The 24,394-nt window shown below is 64.7% G+C and overlaps 1 protein-coding gene across 20 annotated transcripts in view; it reads left to right on the top strand.

Annotated features, from left to right (window-relative positions):
* NFATC1 (nuclear factor of activated T cells 1) overlaps positions 1-24,394 on the top strand; it is a 97,054-nt gene that overhangs the window by 47,664 nt on the left and 24,996 nt on the right. For 4 of the 20 annotated variants that reach the window (XR_014303007.1, XM_082699926.1, XM_082699918.1 and 1 more), the window contains 5 exons: positions 442-582; positions 8,010-8,065; positions 12,035-12,167; positions 23,081-23,454; positions 23,566-23,761. Coding sequence is in view for 19 of the 20 variants with exons in the window: in XM_082699926.1 (XP_082556052.1) it covers positions 442-582; positions 8,010-8,065; positions 12,035-12,167; positions 23,081-23,454; positions 23,566-23,761 (900 nt within the window). In the remaining variant the exon portion in view is untranslated. Of the gene's footprint in view, positions 1-441; positions 583-8,009; positions 8,066-12,034; positions 13,491-13,579; positions 14,348-23,080; positions 23,762-24,394 lie in introns of those variants that run through there. The other 16 variants (XM_082699928.1, XM_082699920.1, XM_082699921.1 and 13 more) reach the window with 7 other exon arrangements.

Raw genomic sequence — 24,394 nt, 5'->3', positions numbered from 1 at the left:
CCCAGTATCCACAGGGCCCACGGCCGGGCCTCACCACGGCTCCCAGCTGCAAGAGCCCCTGGACACAGCGTCCAGATGGTGCTTCTCACCTGGAGGCGCGTGTCCTGTCCGCAAGGAGCACCTGTGTCACCCTAGAGGCCGAGGGTCCCCCTGGGGTGGCCTGTTCGTGCCCAGACCTTCACCTGTGCTCAGGTCCTCGTGACTCGACGTTCCGTCCAGATCAGACGTCTGCCTGCTGTGCTCCTGTCCGCGTGGTGCCGTGAACCCGCATCTCGTGAGGAGGCCGTGCGTGTACGCGCCGTGCCCCCCACCAGAGCCCGAGATGCTGCCGGGAGGTGCCCGTTGCTGACCTGCCGGCCGACCCCGGGGTGCCCTCTCGGGTCACGGCTTGAGGTGGGGCCGGGGACACGTACTCACTCTCCCTGTTCTGACCCCACGCAGCCCAGCGCTCGGCCCAGGAGCTGCCCCTCGTGGAGAAACAGAGCGCGGCCAGCTGCCCTGTCCTTGGTGGGAAGAAGATGGTTCTGTCCGGCCACAACTTCCTGCAAGACTCCAAAGTCATCTTCGTGGAGAAAGCTCCAGGTACTTCCCTTACCAACGGACCGGGGCGTGCTGGCCGCTTTGGGCGCTGGGAGGATCAGTTCCTAGAGGCCGAGCCAGGCCGTTCTCCGGGTCTACGCGTGCTGGGCAGCGGGAGCAAGCCCTCTGGCTCTGCCGCGGTTCCCGGCCTGCCGCCGCTGGCTGCCCGTGGCCCCTAACCCTTTGCCCAGCCTGGACGGACGGACGCTTCTTGGCTCCGAGCAGCCCCTGCTCGCGGCCACTACATGGGCTGAGTTGGGCAGCGCCGTTCTGCTCTGTGTAGACGAGGGCTCCTTGCCTCTCCGGACCACAGCCTTCTCGGTGGCAGGTGTGTGGATGCAGAGAGGCTGCGGGAGGCGGTGGACCCGACCCGCACTCGGACTGGAGGCCTCCCCACTGCCCTTGGCCTCCTTCTGGCCGGTCTGGGTGCCGCCCCGGGATGCAGAGCGGGTGCTGTTGTCCTCCGTGGCCCGTGGGCCCCGGGGCTCTCAGTGCAGGTGTAGATCTGGGTGCTCAGCGGTGCGGCCGGGCTGCTGCACGTGCGCGGTGAGCGGTCTCTCTTCTCTGATGTTTGGGTGATAAGCCCCCGGCTGTGCACGCAGCTTCCCACGCCCCGGGACGCCCGACCCGTCCGGGGAGAGGCCAGCGGGCACTCGCGTGCGTAGCAGACTAGGGCGGGCGACAGTGTGTGCGGGGCTCAGCTCTCGCCGAAGCTCTCGGCGGCTTTGATTTCGAGCCAGGTCCCTGCTGCGCGTGGCCCACGAGGCCCTGCCCCCGATCGCAGGCCTGTGTTTCCTCCGCCCCGTTAATGGAGGGCGCAGGACCCACGCTCCCCACTGGAGACCACGGCGGGGTTCAGCCTCCACAACAGGGTCTTGATTTTGTGCCGAGAGCGGGAAACTCAAGTGCCTCCATCAAAAGGGACTTGAAAGTCCTGTGCGTTCCGTGCGCTCGGGCTGTGTAATCACATGCACGATTGGAAAACCTGAATTACAGGGAAAACCCACGAAGCATAATGATCAGGAGAATTTGTGTTACTCTAACATTCTTCTTTGAAGGAGCCTAATTTTGAAAGATTTAACCTTTTGAGCTTTAAACATGTGAATAAATGTGTGGGGGGAGGGGCTGCGGGGCGGTGCCCAGCTGGCCGCGCAGCCAGGCCGTGTGCCGGGACGTGGCCCACGTCGCTGCTTCTCGGGTTGTGGCGTGAACCAGGAGTCCCCGCGGCTTCCTTCCCTGTCTCCCCCGACTGGGCATCATCTTGGCCCTGGGTTGGGACTGTGGGGCGTCTCCTGGGGGCTCCCGCCCTGTGGGAGCCGTGGGGCTCCTTCTGCTGGGTGGGCTCTCCCAGCCTCGCTGCCCGCACAGTCCTAGATCTTTGCTCCGTGGCCTGGGGGTGCCATGCAGAGGTTGGCCGCGAGCCTGCAGTGTGGGGACTTCGTCCACGGTGCTGTCCCCTCCGGCCCCTCCTGCAGCAGCCCTGAGCCCTTGCACGGCTGATGCGACGCTGGCATGTGTGGCGATGTGGTCGCAGGCTGTGCCCCTCGCAAGTGAGTGTGAACGCCGTGGTTACGCATCTGGACGCTGTCTCTGGGGTGTGTTTGTATTTAAATGAGGTGGTTGGCACGTTCACACACGCACACACACAGGACAGGTTTCCAACAGAAGGGGCTGCATGTTAGCCTTGACCCCTGGCACAGGGTCACTCCGCTCCAGCTGACGCGTCCTGCTGTGCTCTGTAACCGTCACGAGGCTTTTCCTACTCAGCTCTTGGGAGAAACCGCTGTAGTCACTTTGGGTTATAGCCGTCCCGTGGGCTTTAGATGAGGTCATCGGTCTGTTGCAGAAGTCAGTCTTTAAACCACTGTTTGGCGCCAAGGCCAGAACGTGAGCAGGGAGACCCTCTTCGCGGAAGCCCTGACTGGGAGTCCCACCGGAAAGGCCCCCGTGGACCCTCGGGCTGCTCTGGGTGTCTCCCTCGGGCGCCCACCACCCGTGTCTGGGCCTCCCGGCCGTGGCTCCGGACTCACGCACTCGTGGCCTGCGACTTGGTGAGGGCTTCAGGGGGCGGTTCTTCCCGCCTGGGGGCCTGGCCGCGCCCGCTGCGCTCCCGGGACAGCTGCACCTGCCCTCCTGGGGGCAGCGGGTCGCAGAGGGAGGGGCGCCTGGCACCTGCGCTGAGAGCCCCGTTCAGTGTCCTCGTAGGTGGCAGCCCTGGCCCCTCTGGTGGGTGCTGGTGAGTCCCCGTCCTCGCGAGACGGGTGAAGCGAGCGAGAGCAGGTGTGAGCGAGAGCAGGTGTGTGTGAACAGGTGTGTGTGGGTCGGGCCGTGTGTGAGCAGATGTGTACGGCTGTGTCTGTGTGAGGACCCCTCTGTTGCTGCAGGGGTGCGGCCACATGGTGCGGCAGGGACAGTATGTATAGGAGCCCCGGGCGCCCTGTCGTCTCTGCTCCAGCCTGGGCCCAGCGGGGCAGGGCTGCGGGCTCTGGTCACCTGTGGTGGCCCGGCAGCGAGGACACAGCCGCAGCCTGGCGGGTGCCCATACCTCCCGTCTCGGCCTGGTCCAGGGCCGTGGCGTGGGTCCTGCTTCCTTGGCTCGCGGCTCTGCGAGGTTTCTGGAGATCGTGTGGACACGGACACGGCCGACTAGGGGGGAGCGGGTGCCACACGTGCAGGTCGTCACATGGCGCAGAGGTCCCTGGCACAGTTGTGGGAGGGGTCCGTAAGAACAGCCGCTGCCCCTGGCCCTCCCACATCTGCGTGGCCCGAGGGGACACCCACGGGCAGTGTCTTCGGGTGGCCCACAGGCTTCCCAGGCAGCAGGTGCATCCTGCCGGGGCCTGGCCATGCAGGGTGGAAACAGCCTCTTGGATGGCATCACCTGGGATCCTGTGCAGGGCCAGTGGTGCCAGAAGCCGTGATTGTGTCCAGGGAGCGGAAGGGGACAGTAAGCCAGCGTGTGGTCTGGACAAGGCTTCTTCTCACACTGTGGCCTCGGACCCCACGCTTCCCCACAGCCAGGAACTCCGGGGTGTTCTAAGGTGTCTCAGGAGCAGCCCAGCCGGCAGGATAGTGGGACGGGGTGCTGTACAGAGGCCCTGCGAGGTCAGCGCATGTCGCGGAGACCACCTGCTCCTCCCCGGCGTACTGACGCCCCAGGATGCTCTGGTGCCCCCTGGGGAGGTGAGGCCTCAGCCTGGCCCGTGGGAATCCCAGCCCCTCACTGGGCTGTCCCGTGCTCCCGAAACGCTCTCCAGATCCTCCGTTTGAGGGACAGGGCAGTCCCTAAGGGTTCAGCGTCACCTTGGGCCCCCGGTCCTTCCTGGGGCATGGTGTCCCGTGCTCAGGGATGTGTGGAGGACCCAGTGTGGGCAGGAGGGCCTTTCTGCCGGCCCCTGTGGGGCTTCCCGAGTCAGGCCTCGCACCGTTGCTGGGAGATGCTTGTCCCCAAAGTTTCTTTTCTCTGGGCCGGTGGCCAGTCTTTCCTTGTGGTTTGCCCCCAAGCCACGCCCGGGCCCCCGGGCCAGCACCGAGGGGACATCCCGAAAGCGGGTGCGGGTCCCCCCCAGCGGTGAGGGTTTTCGGTTCCAGATCCCAGCCTCTCGCACCCGTCGGGAAGGGGGAGGGGCGCGGGAGAGGGTGGGCGCGGAGAGGACGCTGCTGGACAAGGTCACGCAGGCTACCCCTCGCTCCTGTCTCCAGGCCACAGATGCGCGGGCTGGAGAATTTAGGTTTTGTGTGACTCTGTTGAGATTAAACTCACATACTGTGCAGCTCGGACGTTTAAAGCTCAGGGGTCGGTTCTTTCAGAGCCGGCGGCCGACCCACGCGTGCTCTGTCCACCCCGTGCCCCCCGCCTGGCAGATCGAGCCACGTCTGTCCGTGTGGCTCTACCCGTTGGGGCAGCTCCTGGAAACCGCGCTGTGGGTCCCGCAGCGTCCGGCCGCTGCCCGGAGAACGTCTCAGGTGCCCCGGGCAGGGGCGTGTGTGGAACTTCATCCCTCTTGAGGCCGGTCGTGTTCCATCGTGTGGACGGACTATGTGGTACTACCCACTTGCGGTGTGGACGGGACCTGCGCCCACCTCTTGGCTGTGGTGTGCCCACACGCACTGGTCCACGCGCACGTGTGCCCTTCCGGGGTGTTGCCCGGGCACGGGGTCCCGGCTCAGGAATGCTGTGTTCGGCTGTGTGGGGAACTGCAGGCTGAGCGCGGCAGGAGGTGCATTTCTTTCTTGCTTGGGAGCATCTTCTGCAGGAAACAGGCTGCTCTGAGTGGCGTTGGGGGCCCCTGAGTCTGTGGCCTGGCGAGTATCAGAGATTAAGGGGCATGAACGTGGGGGCGTCCCCCCTCGGGTAGGACCCACCTGACCAGAACAGCCCCAGAGCAGCCCCCGCCCCAGAGTTGTGTCTGCCGTGGCCCCGCAGGAGTGTGCAGGGGCCCGATTGTGCATCTCCCTTTGCCTGATCACCTGCAGCTGGTGACCTGTGTGGCCTGCCCCATGGCCCGCAGACAGGTCGCGAGGAGACCACAGCCGGGAGCGTATCCCGCCCCGTGGCCGTGTGCTTCTGTCCGATCCCGCCTCTGCTGCCTCTGTCCTGCCTGTCGGCGGCGCGACCGGCAAACCCCTTCCGCGGATGCTGTGACTCGGTAGGAAGCCAGTCCCCGGGCGTCCGCAGCTCCTCTCGCCGGGAGCTGGAGTAACCGCGTCCAGAAGGCTGCCGATGCTTGCGCGGAGACTGGGGGCCCCCACGTGTGGCCCCGTTGGGCCCAGAGCCCACCCGGGAGCTGTGTGACTAAGCTGGGCTGGAGGCAGCCGCAGCCGCAGCCCAGTGTGGAACCTCCCGGTGGCGGGTGTGGCGGGGAAGCCTTTCCGATGACTCACGCGGCAGGGGGTTCCCTAATGATTCGAATAGTTTTACTTCTGGGCTTGCGCACAGTTTCCTGCCGAGGACCCTGGGAGCTCTAGATAGGGCTGGAGCTCCAAGCTTGCTTGGGGCTGGCCCTTCCCGTCCCCACAGAGGCTGAGGCTTTGCTTGGCCCAGAGACTGAACGGCGGGCCCCGGGTCCAAGAGGCTCCTGGGGAGACCAGCAGCCACGTCTCTCTAGCGCTGGTGCACGTGGGACGCGGTTTTGTAATTGCCTAGAGTCCACGATGATGAGCCACATTGAATGGCCTTGGACAGTCTGTACACATTTCTATGTCTGCGTAAGTGGACAGCAGCTCAGGTAGGAGCCTCAGGAAGGACAGGCCACGCAGCTGTCCCTGTGCGCTGTGTCTCAACCGCAGATACAGAGTTGGGGCCGATAGGGCTTGCGCCCAGGACTGGTTCCCAGGCCTCAGGTGGGCAGGATAGTGCAGACCACCAGCCCCTGCATGGGGACCTCTCCGAAGCTGGCGATCAGCGGCAGTGCTGACGGTCTGTGGACTGGCGCCTGGCGGGGTTGGCGTTGGGTAAGCTGCATGTGGCGTGTGCACGGGGCCCGTGTGGCGTGTTGGCCCTGGGCCGACACTCTGACGCGGACGGGCACCCACAGGCCCAGGAGGGGCTCCGCTGGCACACAGGCTGCGGCCCACGGGGACGCCAACAGCCTCACGATGCGGATGAGCTTGTGAGACGTGATCACAGGAAGGCCAGGTCTGCTCTGACTCCTCCTGGAGGGCAGATGGTGGGCGTGGGGTCCCTTTGCTGCCAAACGCCCTCTCCCTGCCCCTCGTGGGCCTCAGTTTCCCTCCTGCCCCGCATGCTGGCTGTGGCCCTCCCACCGGGAGGCCCGGACACCCTTGGGATTTCCTCAGGGAAACCCGAGCCGCGCTTTCCACCGACAGACAAGAGCCAGCAGCAGCCAGGGCTGCCCCCACTGTCCAGGCCGTAGCGCCGAAAGTTCTGTTTCTCCAAAGTTGTTTTAAGAGGCACCAAGCATGAGGGACTTGCTTTCAGGAAGGACAACTTGGATTTCCTTCGGCCAGTGGTGGGCAGGGCCCCTGCCCGCGAGCCCGAGGCCGGTCTGGCTCGTGTGGCCCAGACGGCTTGTCTGGTCCGCACGCGGGGCGGCATCACCAGCTCCCAGGCTCGCGGTCGGCCGTCAGCTCCGGGAGCTGGGGGAGGCGGGCTGGGCGCTTCTGCGCTCCGGGAAGTGAGCGGCTTTGTGCAAGTCTTGGTGCCTGGAGAACGGCCCGGGGTGGTTTCATTCCCGATTCTGTTTTGCTGGAAGAGATGTGGACGCTGGTCCCTTGGGCTACCATCTGCGTTTTGTCACTGAGTGGTTCATCTGGTGGGTAATTCGTGCTGGGACCTCGGGCGTCCCGAGAGGCTGCCCTGGTCCTGGCAAGCTGACCCTGCTCCGGGCTCTGGGTGACTCATTTCCTCCGTCCGTCTCCACCCTCCGCCCCTGCCCGCCCGCGCTGTCAGGCACAAACAGATTTTGTCGGCTTCGTTTATGTAATTTAGGGTCTGCGAGACACATACATCTCTTCTTTGCCAACAGCAGGAGCAGAAACTAAGTATGTTTCGCTGTCACTGTTCACTGGGACAGAGTTGATAGAAGAGGGTGAGGGGACACCTTGGCAGGAGACTGACCCCTGCTCCTTCAGAGTAGCTGCCCAGCCAGTCCCCGCACGGCGGGCCGACAGTAGAGGGTTTCCAAAGGCCAAGAACTTGGTTTGCTGACGTTCCCGCCAGCGAGCTTCGCGGGGCTCCCTCCCTTGCTGGCCTGGGCCTGCAGGACAGTGAGCCTTTCAAGGCCGGCTGGGAGGCTTTTTGCTTTTTTTTAAGCATGCAAGCGGCCGCTGGGGGAAGGATAAAAATACCATGTTTTGCATTTTTGTATCCTGATGTGGCAAGAAGTTGTCACAGAAAGGATTTTCTCATTTAGCCGGCAGCTTCTGTGAGCAGAGGCCAGACTGTGGGTCCTGGGCCCTCACTCGTTAGAAGAGCTCTGCTCCTACAACATGCAGAGGCGTCGCAGGCCCCGGCCATTCGGCTCACGCTCCCCGGTGTAGGGGCCGCGAGCGTGGAGGGGCGAGCATGAGGGCCAGGACGCACACCCGGTCCAAGCTGAGGCCCCGCATCTTCCTGGGTCCTGGCACCTCTCCTTAGCCTCACACCCCTGTGACCAAGCTTGTGCCTGTGGATGACGGCGTGGGGGCAGGTTTCTGGGGGGTTCCCTGCATGTGGTTCTCTCCCACAGAGCCCAGGGCGTTTGGGCTGCACCAGGCTCCCTGCCGCACGCCTGGGCCGGGCACGTCCTCTCTGCTGTCGACCTGCACGCGACTGTTCATTCTTAGGAGCTAACAGCCAGTAGGGCCCGAGCTGATCAGAGGGCAGCGGCCTCCGGGGTCCCCTGTGCTTGGCGAAGGCCCTTGGTTGGGGGCGGGGGCCTCAGGCAGGCCCCCGGAGTGATGCGCATCCGTCCGCCCCTCTCTTCTAGACGGTCACCACATCTGGGAAATGGAGGCGAAGATGGACCGAGAGCTGTGCAAGCCGGTGAGTACGGCCGGACGCGCGGCCCGTGGTGGCGCTGGGCGGCTCTGGAGGCTGGGCTGGGGGTGCCGGGCTCTGTGCGGAGCCCCCCCGCTCACAGGAGCCACGAGAACCACCTGGATCCCGGAGCGCAGAGCGGAAACGGCGGTGAAGCGCTTCTGGGAGCTCGTGCTCTGGGGACACAGGTCATGCGGGAGGCAGGACCCCAGCCCGGGAGGCACCCCCAGCACTGAGGGCTGCTGGCTCTTGCGGGGGCCGGGGGCTCGCACCAGGCTCACCTCCTGGTGGTCCCACGGGAAGCCCACTGCTGTGAGCATGAGTGGCCCTCACCTGCCCCTGCATGCCGGGCCGCTCGAGGTCGCACGCCCGTCAGCCAGCAGGCTGTCGTTCTGCACGGGAACTAGGTGTGGTCAGGTCTCGTGTAGGCGCTGGCCGGCTGCGGAGGTGGGGCCCGCAGACACCCTGCACGCACGCCTCCCCCCCACACTGGGCTGCCCACGGCCCCTGGGTACGGTTCACGCGTGCAGGTGCCCCCGTGGTGCTGACGGACGGTGCCCTACGCCGGCTTTCTGCGGCTCGTGCTGGCTGGCACGCCCCCGTGCCCTTCGCCCCCGTGCCCTTCGCCCCCGCCTTCGTGTTGAACCTGGGCTGCTCTGAGGCAGCAGCGGGGCCGACGGTCCGCCTGTCCAGGCTGGCACTGGAGGGGATTCTCGGTGCGGTGGGACTAGGGTCTCCCACACAGCGTGTGTGCGCTGCCTGGTCCTAGAAGGGCAGCGCGTGTCTTCGGGCTCACCTGACGTCCAGTGTGCCCGGCCAGTGGCTGAGGGAAGACATTCAAGGTTCTCCCAAGCTCCAGGCTCACCCTGCTGACCGCGGGCAGGCGTGTGTGGCCGTTCTGACAGTGCAGAGAAGCGGGAAGTTGGCGTATTCAGTGCTCGGGAGGGAGTGTCCTGTGTTCCTGGGGCTCCGGGGCCCGGGTGTTACAGCAGGCTTCCAAGGGGGCCTTTGGGTGGGGGGATTTCTGGAGCTTTAGGTCGTCCTCTCTGCCCTGCGGCTGGAGGACTCCCGAGTCAGGAGGGCAGCCCCGGCCACCACGGAGGGGGCAGTCTGACGGCGGCGCGCGGCGGCGAGCCCAGGCAGCCCGGGTCCCCCGCAGGCGGCTGCATCAGAACCCAGTAGGTTCCCTGTGACTTCAGTTTCCTTTTCCAAAGCTCTAATCCGTTTACCAGAAGCCGTTACAGCTGGAGTCTGATGGAAAAGGCTCCTCCCTGGCCCCAGGGGAAACCTGTGCCCCGGGAGCTCAGTCCCTCCCGTGATGTCCAGGCCTCCTCCCCCCCTCGGGACCTCCCACGAGCACGCGGGCTCCTGCAGGTCCGGTCCCATTTCCCGCCTGCCCCAGAAGCCCGAGGACGCCCCGTGGGCTGCGGGCCACGCGGTTCCCTGACGGGGCACTCCTGGCTCAGCAGGGCCTCCAGGTGCAGACGGCTCCCGGCTTGGTCGTCAGCAGACACCTGGCCGCGGGACAGACGCCGCCGGCCGCCTCCAGCGGCCTCCCCGTGCGCCCAGGCCTGCGAGGGCCCCCTGGCCCCCACTCCCCCGCGCGGGGAAGAGCGGCAGAAATCCTACGGCTTTTGTTTCCAGACGATTCCTGCGGAGTTTCCACAGTCAGGGTCAGTGCCGTTGACTTTGCTGTCCGGCCGGAGCGCTTGCGTCCGTTGAAGGTTCGCAGGTACACGTGGGTGTGAGAGACGTTACCAGTCCGTGGGAACGAGGGGTGCTTTCGCTTTGCAGGTCAAGCTTCTTACCTCTTAATCAAGGCTTTTACATCATGAAGGATCAGGGTATTCGTTGTGGAAATTTGGAAAATGCCAGAAAGTAAAAACCACAGTTTCACCGCCGCTACCGTTTGGTCCTGCCCGGCTTTCCGTGGCGTGTGCGCGTGTGCGCGTGTGTACATGTACCTGTGTGCGTGTGTGAACGTGTGTGCACGCGCGTGCGGGTCTGGGCGTGGCGTATGTGTACGTGCACGCGCGTGCACACAGCCACACACACGCAGTCACTCTGCCGTGTGCACTTTGTGAGCAGCGCGAACAAGGCTGGGGTTTAGGTGCTGCCATGCGCAGCAGACGGGGCGTTCCTCAAAGTGAGTCCGGCGGGGGGTCTGCGCGCCGCTTGTGACCCTGCTTTTCCGGGGACGACAGGTGTCCTCTTGCCGCACCTTCGCGGCAGCCCCTCCTGCACTGCTCCCGCGAGGACGGTGCCGTGCGCAGCTTATGTGTGTGGAGAGCCTCTGCCTCTGTTGCATCAGAACAGGCCCCCGGGCTCCTGGAACCTGTAAAAACCAAACCCCCAAAGTCGAGCCTGGCCCAGGGGCCGCACTGTCCTACCCGGATGCCTGAGTCTACCCGGGGGACCCTCTGTGGATGCTCCTCCTGTGGCCTCACATGGCTCAGTTTATCCCAAGCCACTGCGTCAGCAGGACCTCCTTGTCCCTGTGTCTTCTCTCCTGTGGGGTCAGACCCGCCCTGCGCTCCGCAGTAGATCAGGTCAGGGGCCAGCGTCCGCTGCAGGGTCCCTGCCACATAGTCCAGCCCTTGGACGCAGGCTCTCTGTTCTTACGCTTCCCGTGCCGGCAGCAAGGCTGAAACTCAGCGCGGCCCAGAGCCGGGCCCCGGCCACATGTTCTCCGCCCCCCCACGGCACCCTTGTCCGCCCCCGGGGACCCGCCGTTGGCCCCATCAGCCTCGTGTGCAGGTTCTCTTTGCCGATGGACAGGGTCTCGGGCAGAAGGAGCTGCTGCTCGTCGCCTCTTCCAAGTGCGACGCGGTCACTGAAGCTGTCCAATGCCTAGGGGCGAGCGTGGCCCTGCTCTTGGCGCCCGCCCTCTGCAGCGTCTGAGCCTCGGTTCCTTTGTCTGTAAAAGAGAAAGATTGTGCCTGAAGTTCTCTTTGGTTTCGTTTTAACATTCTCAAGGTTCCATTACTAACACAATTCAGTCAATTTTGCCGTTAAACTGGGTGACAAGCTACAATTTAACAAAAACCTGATACAGTGGGTTTTTCTCCTTCCTGTTGTCTACTTGCTAACTTACATCATTTGACCAAAAAAATTAGAGAAACGTTTTGTTTCTGTCCCCACCCCCCACCAGGGAGTCGAGCCCAGCGTGGGCGCCTGGGAAGACCCGTCCCGACTGGCGTTGGGCCCGGGGTCGGGCGCTGAGTGGTGCGCCCGCGCACACCGACACGGACGTGGGTGGGGACGTGGCTGGGGAAGCCTGTGTCTCCCATAACGCCGGGACCCCCCGGGCCGTTTCAGACCCGCACTGGAGAGAGAACCTCTGCTGGGAGAGGTTGACGGCCCCCACCATGAGCCATCCTGTTCCCGCTGGTGCCTCGCTTGCTAACTGTCCCCCTGGCCCCAGCCTGCTCGATTGCGCTCACCCACCTTCCGTCGGAGGGAGTCTGGGAGGCCCTGGTGGGCTTTGGGCCTTCGTCACAGAACCTGCCCCAGGCCCGTGTCCAGGAGGCTCCTGCCCTGGGCCTTCATCGCGCTCCCCGAACAGGTGCCTGCGAGCCCTCTGGGGGGCTTTTTTCATTGCCAGAGGTCACTGGCCCTTTTGGCTCGGCCAGCAGACGCATGGGGTCTTTCGAGGACCTCGCTGCCGTGTGGCCGTTCTGCCCTCAGAGGAGCTCTGGTGGCCTCACGCGGGGACGAGTCGACGAGTCGGCAGCTTCTGAGCCGAGGCCCCCACTGGCCTCCCCCACGCGCACCGCCGGTCGGCTCCGGGTGCACAGGCTGCCCGCGAGGACCGGGCGGCTTCGCTCCGCACACATGTGCCTGCGTCCCAGGCACGCTCTGTGCGGGCCCCTTCTCGTGGGCAGCTGGGACCACTCGGAGCTCTGGGGGGACCCGTGTGGGTGCATCGTGTCTGTGCGGTGCTCACCGTCTCCCTCCTCTGCCGTTTCTCGCCAGAACTCGCTGGTGGTCGAGATCCCGCCATTTCGCAACCAGAGAATAACCAGCCCCGTCCAAGTCAGCTTCTACGTCTGCAACGGGAAGAGAAAGAGGAGCCAGTGCCAGCGCTTCACCTACCTTCCCGCGAACGGTAACGCTCTCCTTCTAGCCTTAAGCACTGAGAACGAACCGAGGGGGCCCTTTTTCTAAAAGACCCAGAAATGCCGAGATGCTGTCGCCGTGAAACAGTGTGGTTGTACGTTTCTGCTGTGTTTTGTCCCGTTAGCCAGAGCATGTCCTCGATTCTTAAAGAAAAAAGTGAAGCTTTCGGTGTATTTTCCTTCGTTACTGCTGTGGGCGGGAGCTGCATATTGGGTAATTACTGATCGTTTTGCTGCCTGCTTGCAAATATAGAACAGCCCCGGGGGAGAAACCGCACGGCCTTCCGTGCTGAGGCTGCGGCGGCCTGGGCGTCTGTTTAAGTCCTGAGGTGCTTACGGTGGAAAAGCAAACAGCTCTAATTACTTTGCAGGTGCCATTAGGAATAACCCTATGTATCGAGCCCAAAGGCCCGTGCTCGATGCGGTCATTAACTAACAGGAACGATCTGTGCTCGCGCCCGCGCCCCGAGTCATGCCCCTCCATGAGTGACTGCGTCTCCCGGGGCGCGGGAGGCCTTCGGGCCGGGCGCCTGTTACTCACCTGAAAACCCTCCTCACCGAGATGTTTCTGCTTCCAGGAGAGACGCTTAGGACTTAGGAAAATCAGTTTGCCTTTTCAGCTTAAGGTGTTTCCTTAAAGAAAATACTGCGGTGTTTCTCCCCCCAGACTAGTAGCAAATAGATGCGCTGGGCATTGTCCTCAAGGCTCTGGCCGGTGCTGTACGGGCCGGGTCGGCCGTGTGCTCAGAGAGCGCAGTGTCACTCGTCCCCTGAATTCAATCATGCTGTGTCTGCTCAGCTCTGCCTCTTCTTTCTGTACAGTAGCTGCTCTGGAAACGTGGGAGACTCGTACAATTTAAGAGGGAAGTTAGTTATAGGCTTAAAACTATTGCGAAAGCAGCCACCTTGTTTTCTCGGTAAAATCAAGATTCTCTGAGGGTTTAGTTCTCTTTAACCATAACATGTCGTTTACCAAACAGACTAGATCGTAGGAAAGCTTAGAATATCTGTGTTGATCTCAGTTAGAATTAGCTGTTTTTTGGGGCAGATGATAGCCGCGCCTCTCAAGATTTGAGTAATCGGCTCCTGTGAAGTCGCCGCCTCCTGAGGGGCCGTCAGCCAGGACTGCCGAAAGGGGTGTGTGCCCTGAGCTGCCCCGCCGGGGTCGTGCTCTCTCGTGTTCCGTGACCTGCCTGGGTCTGCGTGCTCTGCGGCCTCAGCCTCCGTGCATCGTGCGAGACAAAATATTTAGTCAATTTTTGAGAATGTAATGGTTTTATTCTAATTAAACTTCAAGCATGGTTGACCAAAAATTGAAGTTTTAAAGAAAACCACACTTTATAAGAAAAATTGCCTTTTAAAGCAGGTTAGACGACATCTTTCACGTTAATGTTTTCTGTAGTCCCTGCTCCAGGAGCAGTGGGAGAGGGCGTGTGCCCACGCCCTGTGACCTGTGACCTGTGGCCCATGACCTGTGCCCTTCCTACAGGTGGGGATGCTGAGCCCCCAAGGACGTGTTACTAAGACAGGGGGGTTTGGAGGGCTGTGCGTGGGCCATCCTGACTGCCCTCTGCCCCTGGGGCGGGACCCCAACGTCACGGCCCTCCCCGCCTGCCCCTAGACCTCCGAACCGCCCTCTCCCTCTGCTCCAGGACCCCCGTCAGTACCTTCCCATCCACTCCCAGACCCCACCACTGCCCTCTCTGTCCACCCCTGGACCCCTGTCACCCCCTGTCGTCTGCCCTGCTTCTCACACCCGTGCTCTAAAACGTAGCCCACGTGGACTCCCATCTGTAGCCGATGCACCAGCCTAGACAGAGTCCGTCCCTGGAGCGGCGGCCGGTCTGCCTGGGCTGCGCACACCCTGCCGTCATGACGGCCTGTCCGCCTCGGTCACGTCTGCCACGGTTCTATCCCTGAGATTCGCCGTAGCCACGGAGAGCCTGGGGCATCCGCGCTGCCGGCCCCTGGGAGCTCCCCGGCCTGGCCCTGGCCTCCTGGGGTGGCTGGTCTCCTGTCTGCCGGCCTGGGGCGCTGGGACCACGCCCACGGGCCACTAGACTGTAAGCTCCCGAGAGCAGGGATGCCGGCCAGCACCTGACTTCGTGGCTGAATCGCAGGGGGCGACCCTTCTGTGGTTTTGAAAATAAACAAGAGAACGAACAGAAAACTGGAGCTCGTGTGTCTGGTGTTCCTCCACGCCGCGCTCGGTAGGCCCGCCCAGGCGACGGCAGGCGCCCAGACCGTGAGCTCAGCCCCAGGGCGTCTGCGTCCGGGTGTGCTGCTCAGAGACTGTCCCCACCTGGCCGCACCAGGCCGAGCCCCTGACGGCAGACTGTCACCTCGGGCGACACGTGCCGTGCGGACGAGAGCTTTGCAGGGACAGTTCGCCGGAAGGTCCCCTGCAGATTCTGAGTTCTTCATGGTCGCTCCTGCTCCTCGGGGACCCCGTTTGTGATGTGCCGCTGGGCTCCCGTGGGCGGCGGGTCCGCTCAAAGGCGTCTGGCTGGCGGCACAGCCGAGTCCTGGCCATATTCCAACGGCATATTCCAACGGCACATCCTTTTCAAGGTTGTTAAATTTGCTGTTGAGACGTGCAAGGCCTTGGAAGTAAATTCACTTGAACCTGTAAGGGTCGCTCTCACGAGCAGGTTTGCAAAATCAAGTGCCATCCTGGCTTTTCCACCAGAATTAGCTGTGGGCGCGGGGGGTGGGGGGCCCGTCTCCTCCTGGTGGGAGGCACACTGTGGGCTCTCAGAGCTGTGACCCCAAGAGGCAGTGCCCCTGGGAGGCCACCCTCGCATGGAGCAGCAGGGACCTTACTGCCCCCACACGGCTCGTGGGAGTGCAGGCCTGGGAACTCAGAGGATCGAGTGTCGTGGCTTGGGGGCACATGGGGGTCCCTGTGTCACCCTCGAGTCGCTTCCGCTTCCGGTCACAGCAGGCAAACTGAGCTCTGTTGCCCGGGACGGCACCCACCTCACCCGCCACCCTTACTCTCAGCCACCCGAGGGGACCCCCGTCCGTGCGGTTGTGTGCGGTGGGCCTGGGCGCAGCCCAGCAGGGAGGCGGGCTCCGGTCGGCCTGCGTCTGGGGCGGCTGGTGTGCTGTGGGGCCCAGGATGCTGGGGCTCCCTCGCCCCTCGGGGTTGGCCCAGTGTTGATGGGAACACGTTGCCGGCGAATGAGGACAGAGCAGGGTCACTGCCTGCGTGGCATCCTGGGGCAGCTGCTGACGGAGCAGTGGAAAGCTTCAGTGCGGTTCCGGAGGACACGGCTAGGCCGCACACGGAGCCAGAGCTGCTTCCTGGGGCTCCTCGGCCGCTGTCGTTCGTGCCCAAGGGCAGTCTCGTGGAAGGAGAAGGTCCCGTCTGCGGTCGGGCCTTATGAGCCAAGGGCGCCCTGGTCCTGTCCTGGAGACAGACTCTGCCCCGGCAGGTCCGTACCACAGCTGTCCCCGTGCCCCGACTCGAGGGAGGGCTGAGAGCCAGCGCTGTGGCCGCGGCTCCTGGCCTTGGGCTTAGTCCCTGAAGGTACCCGGTGCTGGGACCAGCTGGCAAGGGTGGCGGCTCAGACAGAGGGAACGGGACGTTCCAAGGAGGGCCTCGCATACCCTCCAAAGTCAGTCAGTCTTTAAAATGAGAACATGAATCCTGACCCGTGGCTGAGTCTTGGTGAGCATGTCTCTGCGTCTGAGGCACTTTCAGGGGGTTTCCCAGCAGGGGAGTGGGTGGGAGCGGCCCCTGGATAGGCTCCTCCGGAGACTCACCTGTCCCAGAAGACCTGCAGGTTCCAAGTAAAGTAGATTATGCTACATTTCTGACCACCAGTGTGGAGGGTCAGGTCAGTCCAGGTGGCTGAGGGAGTGTCCGTCCTAGGGACGCCCTTCCAAAGGCAAAACAGCCGGCCTTGGCGGTGGGAGGCAGGCAGAGGGTGCTGGGCAGAGAGAGCACGGCCCTGGCCCACACGGAAGCTGCCCTCGGGCCCGCAGGGCCGCCCCTCCTCTGACCACGGGATGCCTGCCTGCAGGCCTGCTATGGCCGTGGTCATGGCCATTCTGGAACATTCTCCCTAAGCTCAGCCACGTGGTGAGCACAGCGGGAGCGAGCCTGTCGGCGGTGGGCGCGGTCAGCTGGGACTCTCCCGCGTTCCTCTTCAGCACCTCCCACGACCGGCATGACGCTGTGTTTAGTAAGTCTGACTCTCTTGCTATTTTAGCCAGAAAATGGGGGACCCGTGCCTTAATGTCCCTTTCCTGTCTTCAGCCTGATGTGTAGCAGTGAGGGGCCGGCCACTGGTGGGGCCGCAGGGTTCGGGGACCCTCCCTCGGCGCGGGCAGGAGCGTTCGGCTCCCTCCCGTGGGGGCACAGCTCCGTGGCGTGGGTGCAAGGACCACGTCCGGCACCACCTTCGGGACGTGGCTTCTGCCCTGGTCTGCAGGGCGCCAACCTTGCTGTCGGCTGTGGGCTCCCGGCAAGGGGACGTGGACAGCATTTCACTTCAGGCTGCCTGGTGTACCAGCCACGGGGAGAGGACTTGGAGCTTGCACCAGAGCGACCGCGGGACAGGGAGCCTGGGTCCGAGCCATGCGGAAGAGCAGGGTCCGGCCTGTCAGTGACACTGGAGCGGCACGGTCTGGGGGACACTGGACGCCGGGAAACAGGGCCCGAAGGGACGGGGGGGGGGGCGCGGGCCTCCAAACACAGAGGACGTGCATGGAGAAAACTTGACCCTGCATGACGCACGTGGGCATCCGGTCTCCCGGGAGCTGCTCCCGCCAGTGGTCAGGGAGGTGCGGTCTCGGGGCTCTGCCCGGAACCCCGCCTCGGAGCGGCTGCTGGGCGGGGGCACCCCAGCACTGGGCATCTTGTGCCCTGCAAAGGCGGTTTTGGTGACTCTCGGATGAGAACACCGGACGCATCTCCTGGCGTGTGTGGCCCGTCCTGACCATGGTCTGCGGTCGACCTGCGTGGGTCGTAGCTTCCGCGGTTGGGGGCCTGGAGGAGGTGGGGGCTGGTGCCCTGACAGGGAGCCGGCACTGTCCCCGACACCTGCCAGCCCTCCGTCACCGGAGGGCGGTGGGGACGGCCACGCTGTCACAACCCGACCCCCTAGGCCCGGCCCTTGCCGGGAACCTGGAGTGTGGGGCGTGGACGCTGGTGCGGCTCTGGGAAGGACGGGGAGCAGGTCCCCAAAGGAAGACAGACGGGATCCGAGCTGAAGTGTCCTTCGTGTGCACGTGCACGCCTGCTTCTGCCTGTGCCCTGACCGCCCCGGAATTCGCTGTGGGCTGTGGATGCAGAGAGAAGGTGCAGCCTGGCCCCTCGGGGCTGGCACTTCCCGTGGTTCCAGTTCCTGCTTTTCCTTCTCATTATTTAAAAAAGGCCCTGAAGTTCTCGTTGTGGGTGTTTATTCCGACGGTAAACTGGGCCTTTAATGTCAGGCAATAAACAGAAAACAGTCTGAGCTTTGTTCTCGGGGGCTTAGGACAAAACACCTTTTGTGCGGGACTGTGCAGGGTCCCTGGGCAGGGCCGGCATGCGTGTGCAGGGAGAAGGGAGTGGCCGGGGCGGCTCCTGCCGCAGGTTCCTGCAGCCTCCCGGGCACCCTGGCGCGCCCCACCGTCGACGGACCCCGGGCTTGTGCAGAAGAAGGGGAGTGTGCCCGGATGTCCGCCACGCTCGGGTCTGAGCTGGATGTCCCGGGGCTCAGGGCCGGAGGCTCGGATCCGGGAATGACGGCTTCTGGGGGATGACGTTGCCCACCGATCCTTACACGGCAGACAGAGATCTCTCTTTCTCTTCTCAAAGCACGTCCATGTAGGATCAGGGACCCCCAGAAACTCATTTAGTTTTAACTACCCCCGAAGCCTTATTTCCAGATAAAGCCACAGTGAAGTCAGGCCTTCCGTCTCTGGATTTGTCCGAGACCGAGGAGTAGAACCCCAGCTCCTGGCCCCCTGGTGCTCCCCGTGCCGGCTGGAGGCAGTGATTTGGACATGGAGACCCATGGACTGCTTGTGGGCGGCCCTTGCCATCTGCTGGGTGGACGGGAGTCTGTCGTGGGGCCGGGGACACAGGCCCACGGGGTTCCATGGCCTCGGAGCCCTGCAGTCTGCGGCTCCCGACAAGACTGGGGCCTCTGGGCAGAACGCTCAGGGCGACGGACTTCTGGTCCCTCGCCGTGGCCGCGGCCCGTCCGTGTGTGCAGGACACGGCATGCTTGAGGGGGAACGTCTGAAAGGAAAGACACAGGTGAAGTGTGTCCTTGTTGCTCACGCGGCTACGGAGCCGGAGAGCCCTTCTGTTGTGTGCTCCTGTGTTATTAGCATCTGGGCTCCGCGCCGGGTGCCGGGCCCACGATCACGGACGTGCGGAACGGCTCGGCGCCCTGTGTCTGCTGGGTGCCGTCGTGATTTTCTGGAGAAAAGAGTGGGGTGCGTGAGGTGCTGGTGCTCAGTGCGGCCCAGTCCCCAGACGCCTCCCTTACGAGCGGGAAGAACGTCTGTCTCCCTCACCTCAGGCCTCCGGCGGCCCCAACAGCACATCGAGAGTGAATTGCTCAACTTGGCCCTTCAGCTAGAAGACAGGTTGCGCCCGACGACAGGCAGGACACAGGAGCACACGGGAGGGAGGGAGACATGTAAGAGGGACGGTGTCCCCGACGTGCTTGGGAACGGCGGCCCCCTAGGCCTTGGGGCAGTCTGCGCGCTGCCTGGCAGGAATCCCGTCCCGTCACTCTGGGCCGCCTGTGGGAGCTAGTCCTGCATGCAGGCGGGGCCCTGGGGGGGCAAGGCCCTGCTCCTGGGCTCCACTGCTGGCCTGGGGGCGTGTCGCCGTCAGCCCGGGGCCCCCGGCTGTCTCCATCCACTCACCTGTGGAAGCAGCCGTGGTGGATGTTCAGCACGTGGTATCCCCGTGTAACCAGGCAGCTGCGACCCTGGAGGCTGGTTGTCCTGGGAGCCCCTGAGCCCAGCCGCGTTGTGGGCCGCACACTCGGTGTCAGGCAACGCGCAGAGGCGGTGGGGTGTGTGTCACAGGGCACACGGTGCTTGGTCATGTCTGCGAGTCGAGGCCGCACAGCCCAGATCGGTGAACTGCAAGGCCCCTGAGCCCAAGTCCGTGCAATTCAGAAAGGGGCTGGTTCTGCCGTGAGCCCCCCGACCCCAGCTGGGGCTCCTAGGAGGGGCTTTGCCTTGCTCACGGGAATGGGAGTCCCTGCCGTGCGGGACGGAGCCCAAGCGCCGACGTGGGGCTTCCTCGAGGTCGGCCGGGCTGTTCCGGAATGCTCTCTGGCCCAGAGCCAGCCTTTGTGGGTGCTCTGGGTGGCGTGGGGCCCCTCGGGGAGACGCTTGTCCCACCTGCCCTGCATCTGCTGCCAGACGCTTTGTCCACCCGCGGCCCAGGAGAGAAGGTGCTGCCACCCGGCTTGGGGGCCTGCAGTCCTGCTCAGGGACAAGGCCCCTCCCTGAAGCGGCTGCCCCTTGGCTGAGGACGGGACACGTCACTTTGGGAGCCGAGGGGCATCTCCCTGGTCTCCTGCACACATGCTGTCTCCATGGACACAGCCGCTGTGCCGAGCGAGCCCTCCAGGGTGTGAACGCCAGCTCGGCACGGAGGGCACCGCACCTTTTCCATGAGAACTGGCTTTGTGCGCAGCAGCCGCCCTCAGGATTAGCGTTAACCTCTCACACGTTCGCGAGCCGCAGTAAATCTGGATCGTAAGCTCGCGGCTGGCGCAGTGACGGGACGGGGCCTCCTGTCACCAGCCCTCCTGCCCCGACCAGCGAGGTGGACGCCGGGAGGGAACCAGACATTGCGTCAGACCAAGCGCTGGTCTGGAAGGAAGTGGCTCTGGGCCGCGGACGAGGCCGCCAGCTGCCTTCTGCACCGCCCCCGGCCCCCGCGCAGGACGTGGCCTCGCTCGTCCCCCACTAATAGGAAACAGGAGGCGTCTTCTCCCGGCTCCCATTCACAGACGGGGCTTGTTTCCTTGGAGTCCACACGAGAAATGCAACTTAGATGCCGCGTGTCCGTGCCCTTGAGCTTCTGTGGGAGCCACAGGGGCGGTGGGCGCTGTTTTCCAGGCTGTGCCATGGCCCTGGGGCCCTGGGACGCCTGTGTCTGCTGCCCTTGGCCTGCGGTCAGCGGGCTCGTCCTGCGAGCCCACCACCCAGCCCGGAGTCACAGGGGGCTGCCTGCGTTGCTTCTCAAGACCCGTCGTCCTGCCCACCGCCCCCCCGAGCTGCGGAGGCATCCCTGCGTCAGTTAAGGGCCCCGCGTCTCTCCCCTGAAGGCGTCTGTCCCGGGGCCGCAGGCAGAGAGAGGTCAGGCCCACCCCGGCAGGCGGCAGCGGCTGCAAACACAGGGAGGAAACACGTCTGTTCAGAGAAGGCCCAGCCTGGTGGTACCCGGAGCGCTGGGCCAGGTGGGGTCGGGCCTCACCGCGTCGGCCCTGCCGTGACCCTGCCCTGTGCCCCCACGCCAGCCGTCAGAAGGCGAGGCGCGCCCTGCGTCCCCCAGCGGCGGTGGGCGTGGGCCCACACGGAGGCCCCGCGAGACGGCGCTGCGGGACTCTCCGAGAAGGGGTCTCAGGGAGCCCCGTGGCGGGCCACCGGTCGTGCACGAGGGCGGGCGGCCTCCGACCCGCCTCCTGAAACTGCTGGTCCCGGCCGCTGGCTGTGTGCCGTCCCTCCGCGGCAGGGGAGTCACACGTGCTGGCGTTGCCCGGTGGAGACGGGTGGCAGTTTTTGAGGAGCTCAGGACACCTTATGGGAGAGGCAAGTCGGCCCCCATGTGCGGTGGAAATCAGCGCAGCAAAGGCCGAGTCCCAGAAGGATTTCGGTCTGATCTGCCAGACGTGGGTCAATACTCCTGAGACCACGACCTCTGAGAATCACCGATTTAGAAGTCAACCTTTGCCATTCCGTTCGCCCTGGTGTCTCGTGGGGTCGGTGTCCTTGTGACCATGTCAGAGATGAAGTTTGCCTCTCGGGCTGACCTCGTCCCCTCTGCTGTTTCTGGATTGTCAGCGTACTGGACGCGGGCAGGGGACGGTCCCCTCGCTGGGTGACATGTCCAGCTGCCGCACAGCTCCCTCTCTCCACGTAAGATGAGCAGGGCCTAGCTCTGTGCTCTGCTCAGCGTGGGGACACCCCCTCCGTGCCAGCAGCCCTGGGGTCCAGCTGTCTATCCTGCTGGTCTGTGGATGTGGAGCTCTGGGGTAGGGGAGCGTCAGGCTGGCCAGCGGGAGGCCATGGCCTGGGGGGAGGGGCGGAGGGCTCAGTAGCTTCAGGGCCAGTGGTGGTCTCTGCTGGTGGCTTGTAAGTGGACAGAAAGTCCCTTGGGCATGGGGGCTTCCTGAGGAGTGACCTGACACAGCCACAGCGTTTCTGCATGGGAACACCATTGCCCAGGGACATGCTGCGTCCCAGGTGTGGACCAGCCTGGGGGTCTTCGTGGTCCCTGGTGCCCTGCTGCCCTGAGCCAGCTGTCGGGGCCAGGGGACTCTGTGGCCTCCATAGGAGCGAGGCAGGCTCCTCGACATGCGCTTGGGCCCTCGGTGGCTCCGGCTTCTCCCGGGGACCTGTCAGCTGACCCAGGGCACGAGAGACACACGGTGACAGAACGCCACGCAGGGAGGAGCCAGCTCTTCTCAGGTCCCTTCTGCAACCAGCGGGACTTTCCCCTGGACACTCCTCTGCTGGGGCCGCTCTCAGCCAGAGCCCTGACCCCCAGTTCTGGGAAAGAGAGAGAAACCCCTTGCCCTGCGAAGGGGAGGGTGTGGGTGCACTGACCCTCCTGACGGCGGACACAGGGGCCACATGGAGATGCGGGCCGGCCCCGTACCCCACGGGGCCTGGCATCAAGACCCCCTTACTGCACTGCTCCCTTGGGGCTCACCTGTCCCCAAGAAGGAGAGTCCCCAGGAGCTGGACGCTAGGACGACTTGCGGCCGTCACAGCCCTGGGAGCTGCTGTTCATGGAGCGGCACCCTTGAGCGGGAGGTGCCACACGCATTTGGGTAGGACGTGACGCGGCTCTGGCGGCACGTGTGATGTAGCCGTGCTCTGCTCTGTTTCAGGAGAAGGCTGGGGCCCCATGTACAAGGCCCCCAGGCTGCACGCATCCGTCTACGCCACGGAGAGGTGATGCGGGGCGGGAGGTACCCGCGAGGCCTTCAGCAGAGGCGCCGGGCATGGGGCCCAGAGAGTGCGCGGGGTCAGCAGGGGCCGCCTGGGGAGACCGTGGGCCCTGCAAACACCCCTCAGCACGCCTGCCTGTGTTCTGCCCGGTGTTCCCCCGAAGCAGAGGCGTGGCGCAGAGTCGGACAGGCCCCCCGTGGCTGTCGGCCTCCTGGCCCCGATTCCTGGCGAGGACGGGAGGACCCCAGAGCCTGTGGGGCTGCGGGGCTGGGACAGCCTGTCCTTGCGACGTGGAGCCTGGAGGGCGTGTTCCCCAACCGTGGTCGCCGCACACGGTTTCTCTTGGGTTTCACGGAAGCCCGGTGCCCAGCGCCTGTGCGGGATCGCCGCGTGTGCGGACGTTCCTCGGGGCGTCCGTAGCGGGAGGAACGCAGTCCTACGTCCACGTTAACATTTTTGCTTTGATTTCTGCAAATCCGTGGGCCCTTGGGTCCAGAGCTTCTACTGCAGTTTGCGAGTGGGTTTTAATAGCACATGAGTGCTGGGGGGCTTCCAAGGACAACAGTGTTCTCAGTATTAGAACCAGCTGCCGCTTCCTGGAGACGGTGACTCACGCCTCCTCCTACTTGGGTGGGAGACCCAGGCAGACACACGGGGACTCAGTCAAGACGCCGTTTCCCGGGGGTGCCCCCGCCGCAGCCCGCCCGTCCATCACGCCCGTCCGCAGCCCGTGTTCATTCCCGTGTCTCGCTTCTTACAGCTCCAGCCATCAAGACGGAGCCTACCGATGACTACGAGCCTGTCCTGACCTGCGGACTGATGGGCCAGGGCCCCAGCCCGCTCCCTAAGCCCTGCTACAGCCAGCCACTGGCCGTGCCGCCGGACCCGGGCTCCTGCCTGCTGCCCAGCTTCCTGCCCTGTCCCCCGAGGACCACCATGGTGTCTCCGCCCCCCAGCGCCAGCCCCAAGCTCCATGACCTCTCTGCCGCCACCTACAGCAAGGGCATGGCCGGCCCGGGCCTCGGACTTCCGCGGCCGGCCGGAGGGGTCCTCGCCGTTGAGGAGACGCCGAGACTCGTGGGCGTGCACCCCGGGCCCCCCCAGCCGCCGCCCCCCGCCCTGCTGCGACCCCAGGTGAGTCCCCAGCGCAGCGTTGGCCGACCCCCAGGCCGCCGGCCAGCTCTGTGTCCCGACAGCCCCTGCTCCTCACCACCGCCCGGTACCCAAGAGCCGACCTGTTTGCAGCCCTGCGGCCCCGCCCACCCGTCCGCGACGGGCCACCAGCTGCCCCAACGGCCGAAGGCTCCGAGGAGCGAGTCCACAGCCCCCCGGCCTCTGCCGCCGCCCGAGGTGCGTGAGGACGGTAGTCATAGTCTGGCCCCCATTCCCGTAACGGTCAAGCGAGAGCCTCAGGACTTGGACCAGCTATACCTGGACGACGGTAAGTGCCGGGGCCCGAGGTGCACACGCCGCCTGGCGCTGCATGTGCGCGTGACGAGGAGCAGTGTGTACCGGCGCACACGTCCGTGCAGGAAGCCTGTCTCCGGCCCTGGGCCTTGTCGCCTCGGCCAGAGGCCCCACAGAGCTTGTGGCGGGGGTCCCACGGGACAGAAGCTGCATGGTATGACCTCACACGAGGCCCCGGTTGCTTCGAGGCACCGTCGGCAGCGGGACTCCGGGCCGGGCCTCCTGTTTGGGGGCATCGTGCGAGCGTCGCTGGTTGAGGAAGCGATTTGCGGACACGGGCTGAAGGTGGTTAACATTTTCACATGTGGCACTGGGACGCCCATCAGGTGCCCCCGGGAAGGAGAATAAAGCCGGAGGGGGGCTCAGAACTGGGACTAGAACCTCGCCAGCGGGGCCCCACCGCGGAGCACACGGCCCTTGGTGCCGGACCGCGGCTGCGGGTGCCCTGTCGGGTGCCTGAGGACGAGCTCTCTGCGCCGGCCGGTGGGCCGCGTGCTGGAATCGGCCGGTCCCCAGCTCAGACTTCCTCCCGGGCACCTGCCAACAGCAGCCCCGGTGTTACGGCCCCCGATGTTGTGAACACCTGTGTGCACTAGCTGCTACCTGT

Source organism: Mustela nivalis (assembly GCF_964662115.1).
Source record: "Mustela nivalis genome assembly, chromosome: 14".
Taxonomy (NCBI): domain Eukaryota; kingdom Metazoa; phylum Chordata; class Mammalia; order Carnivora; family Mustelidae; genus Mustela; species Mustela nivalis.
The sequence above is the reverse complement of the archived record's forward strand: the minus strand, read 5'-3'. Positions and strand labels throughout refer to the sequence as shown.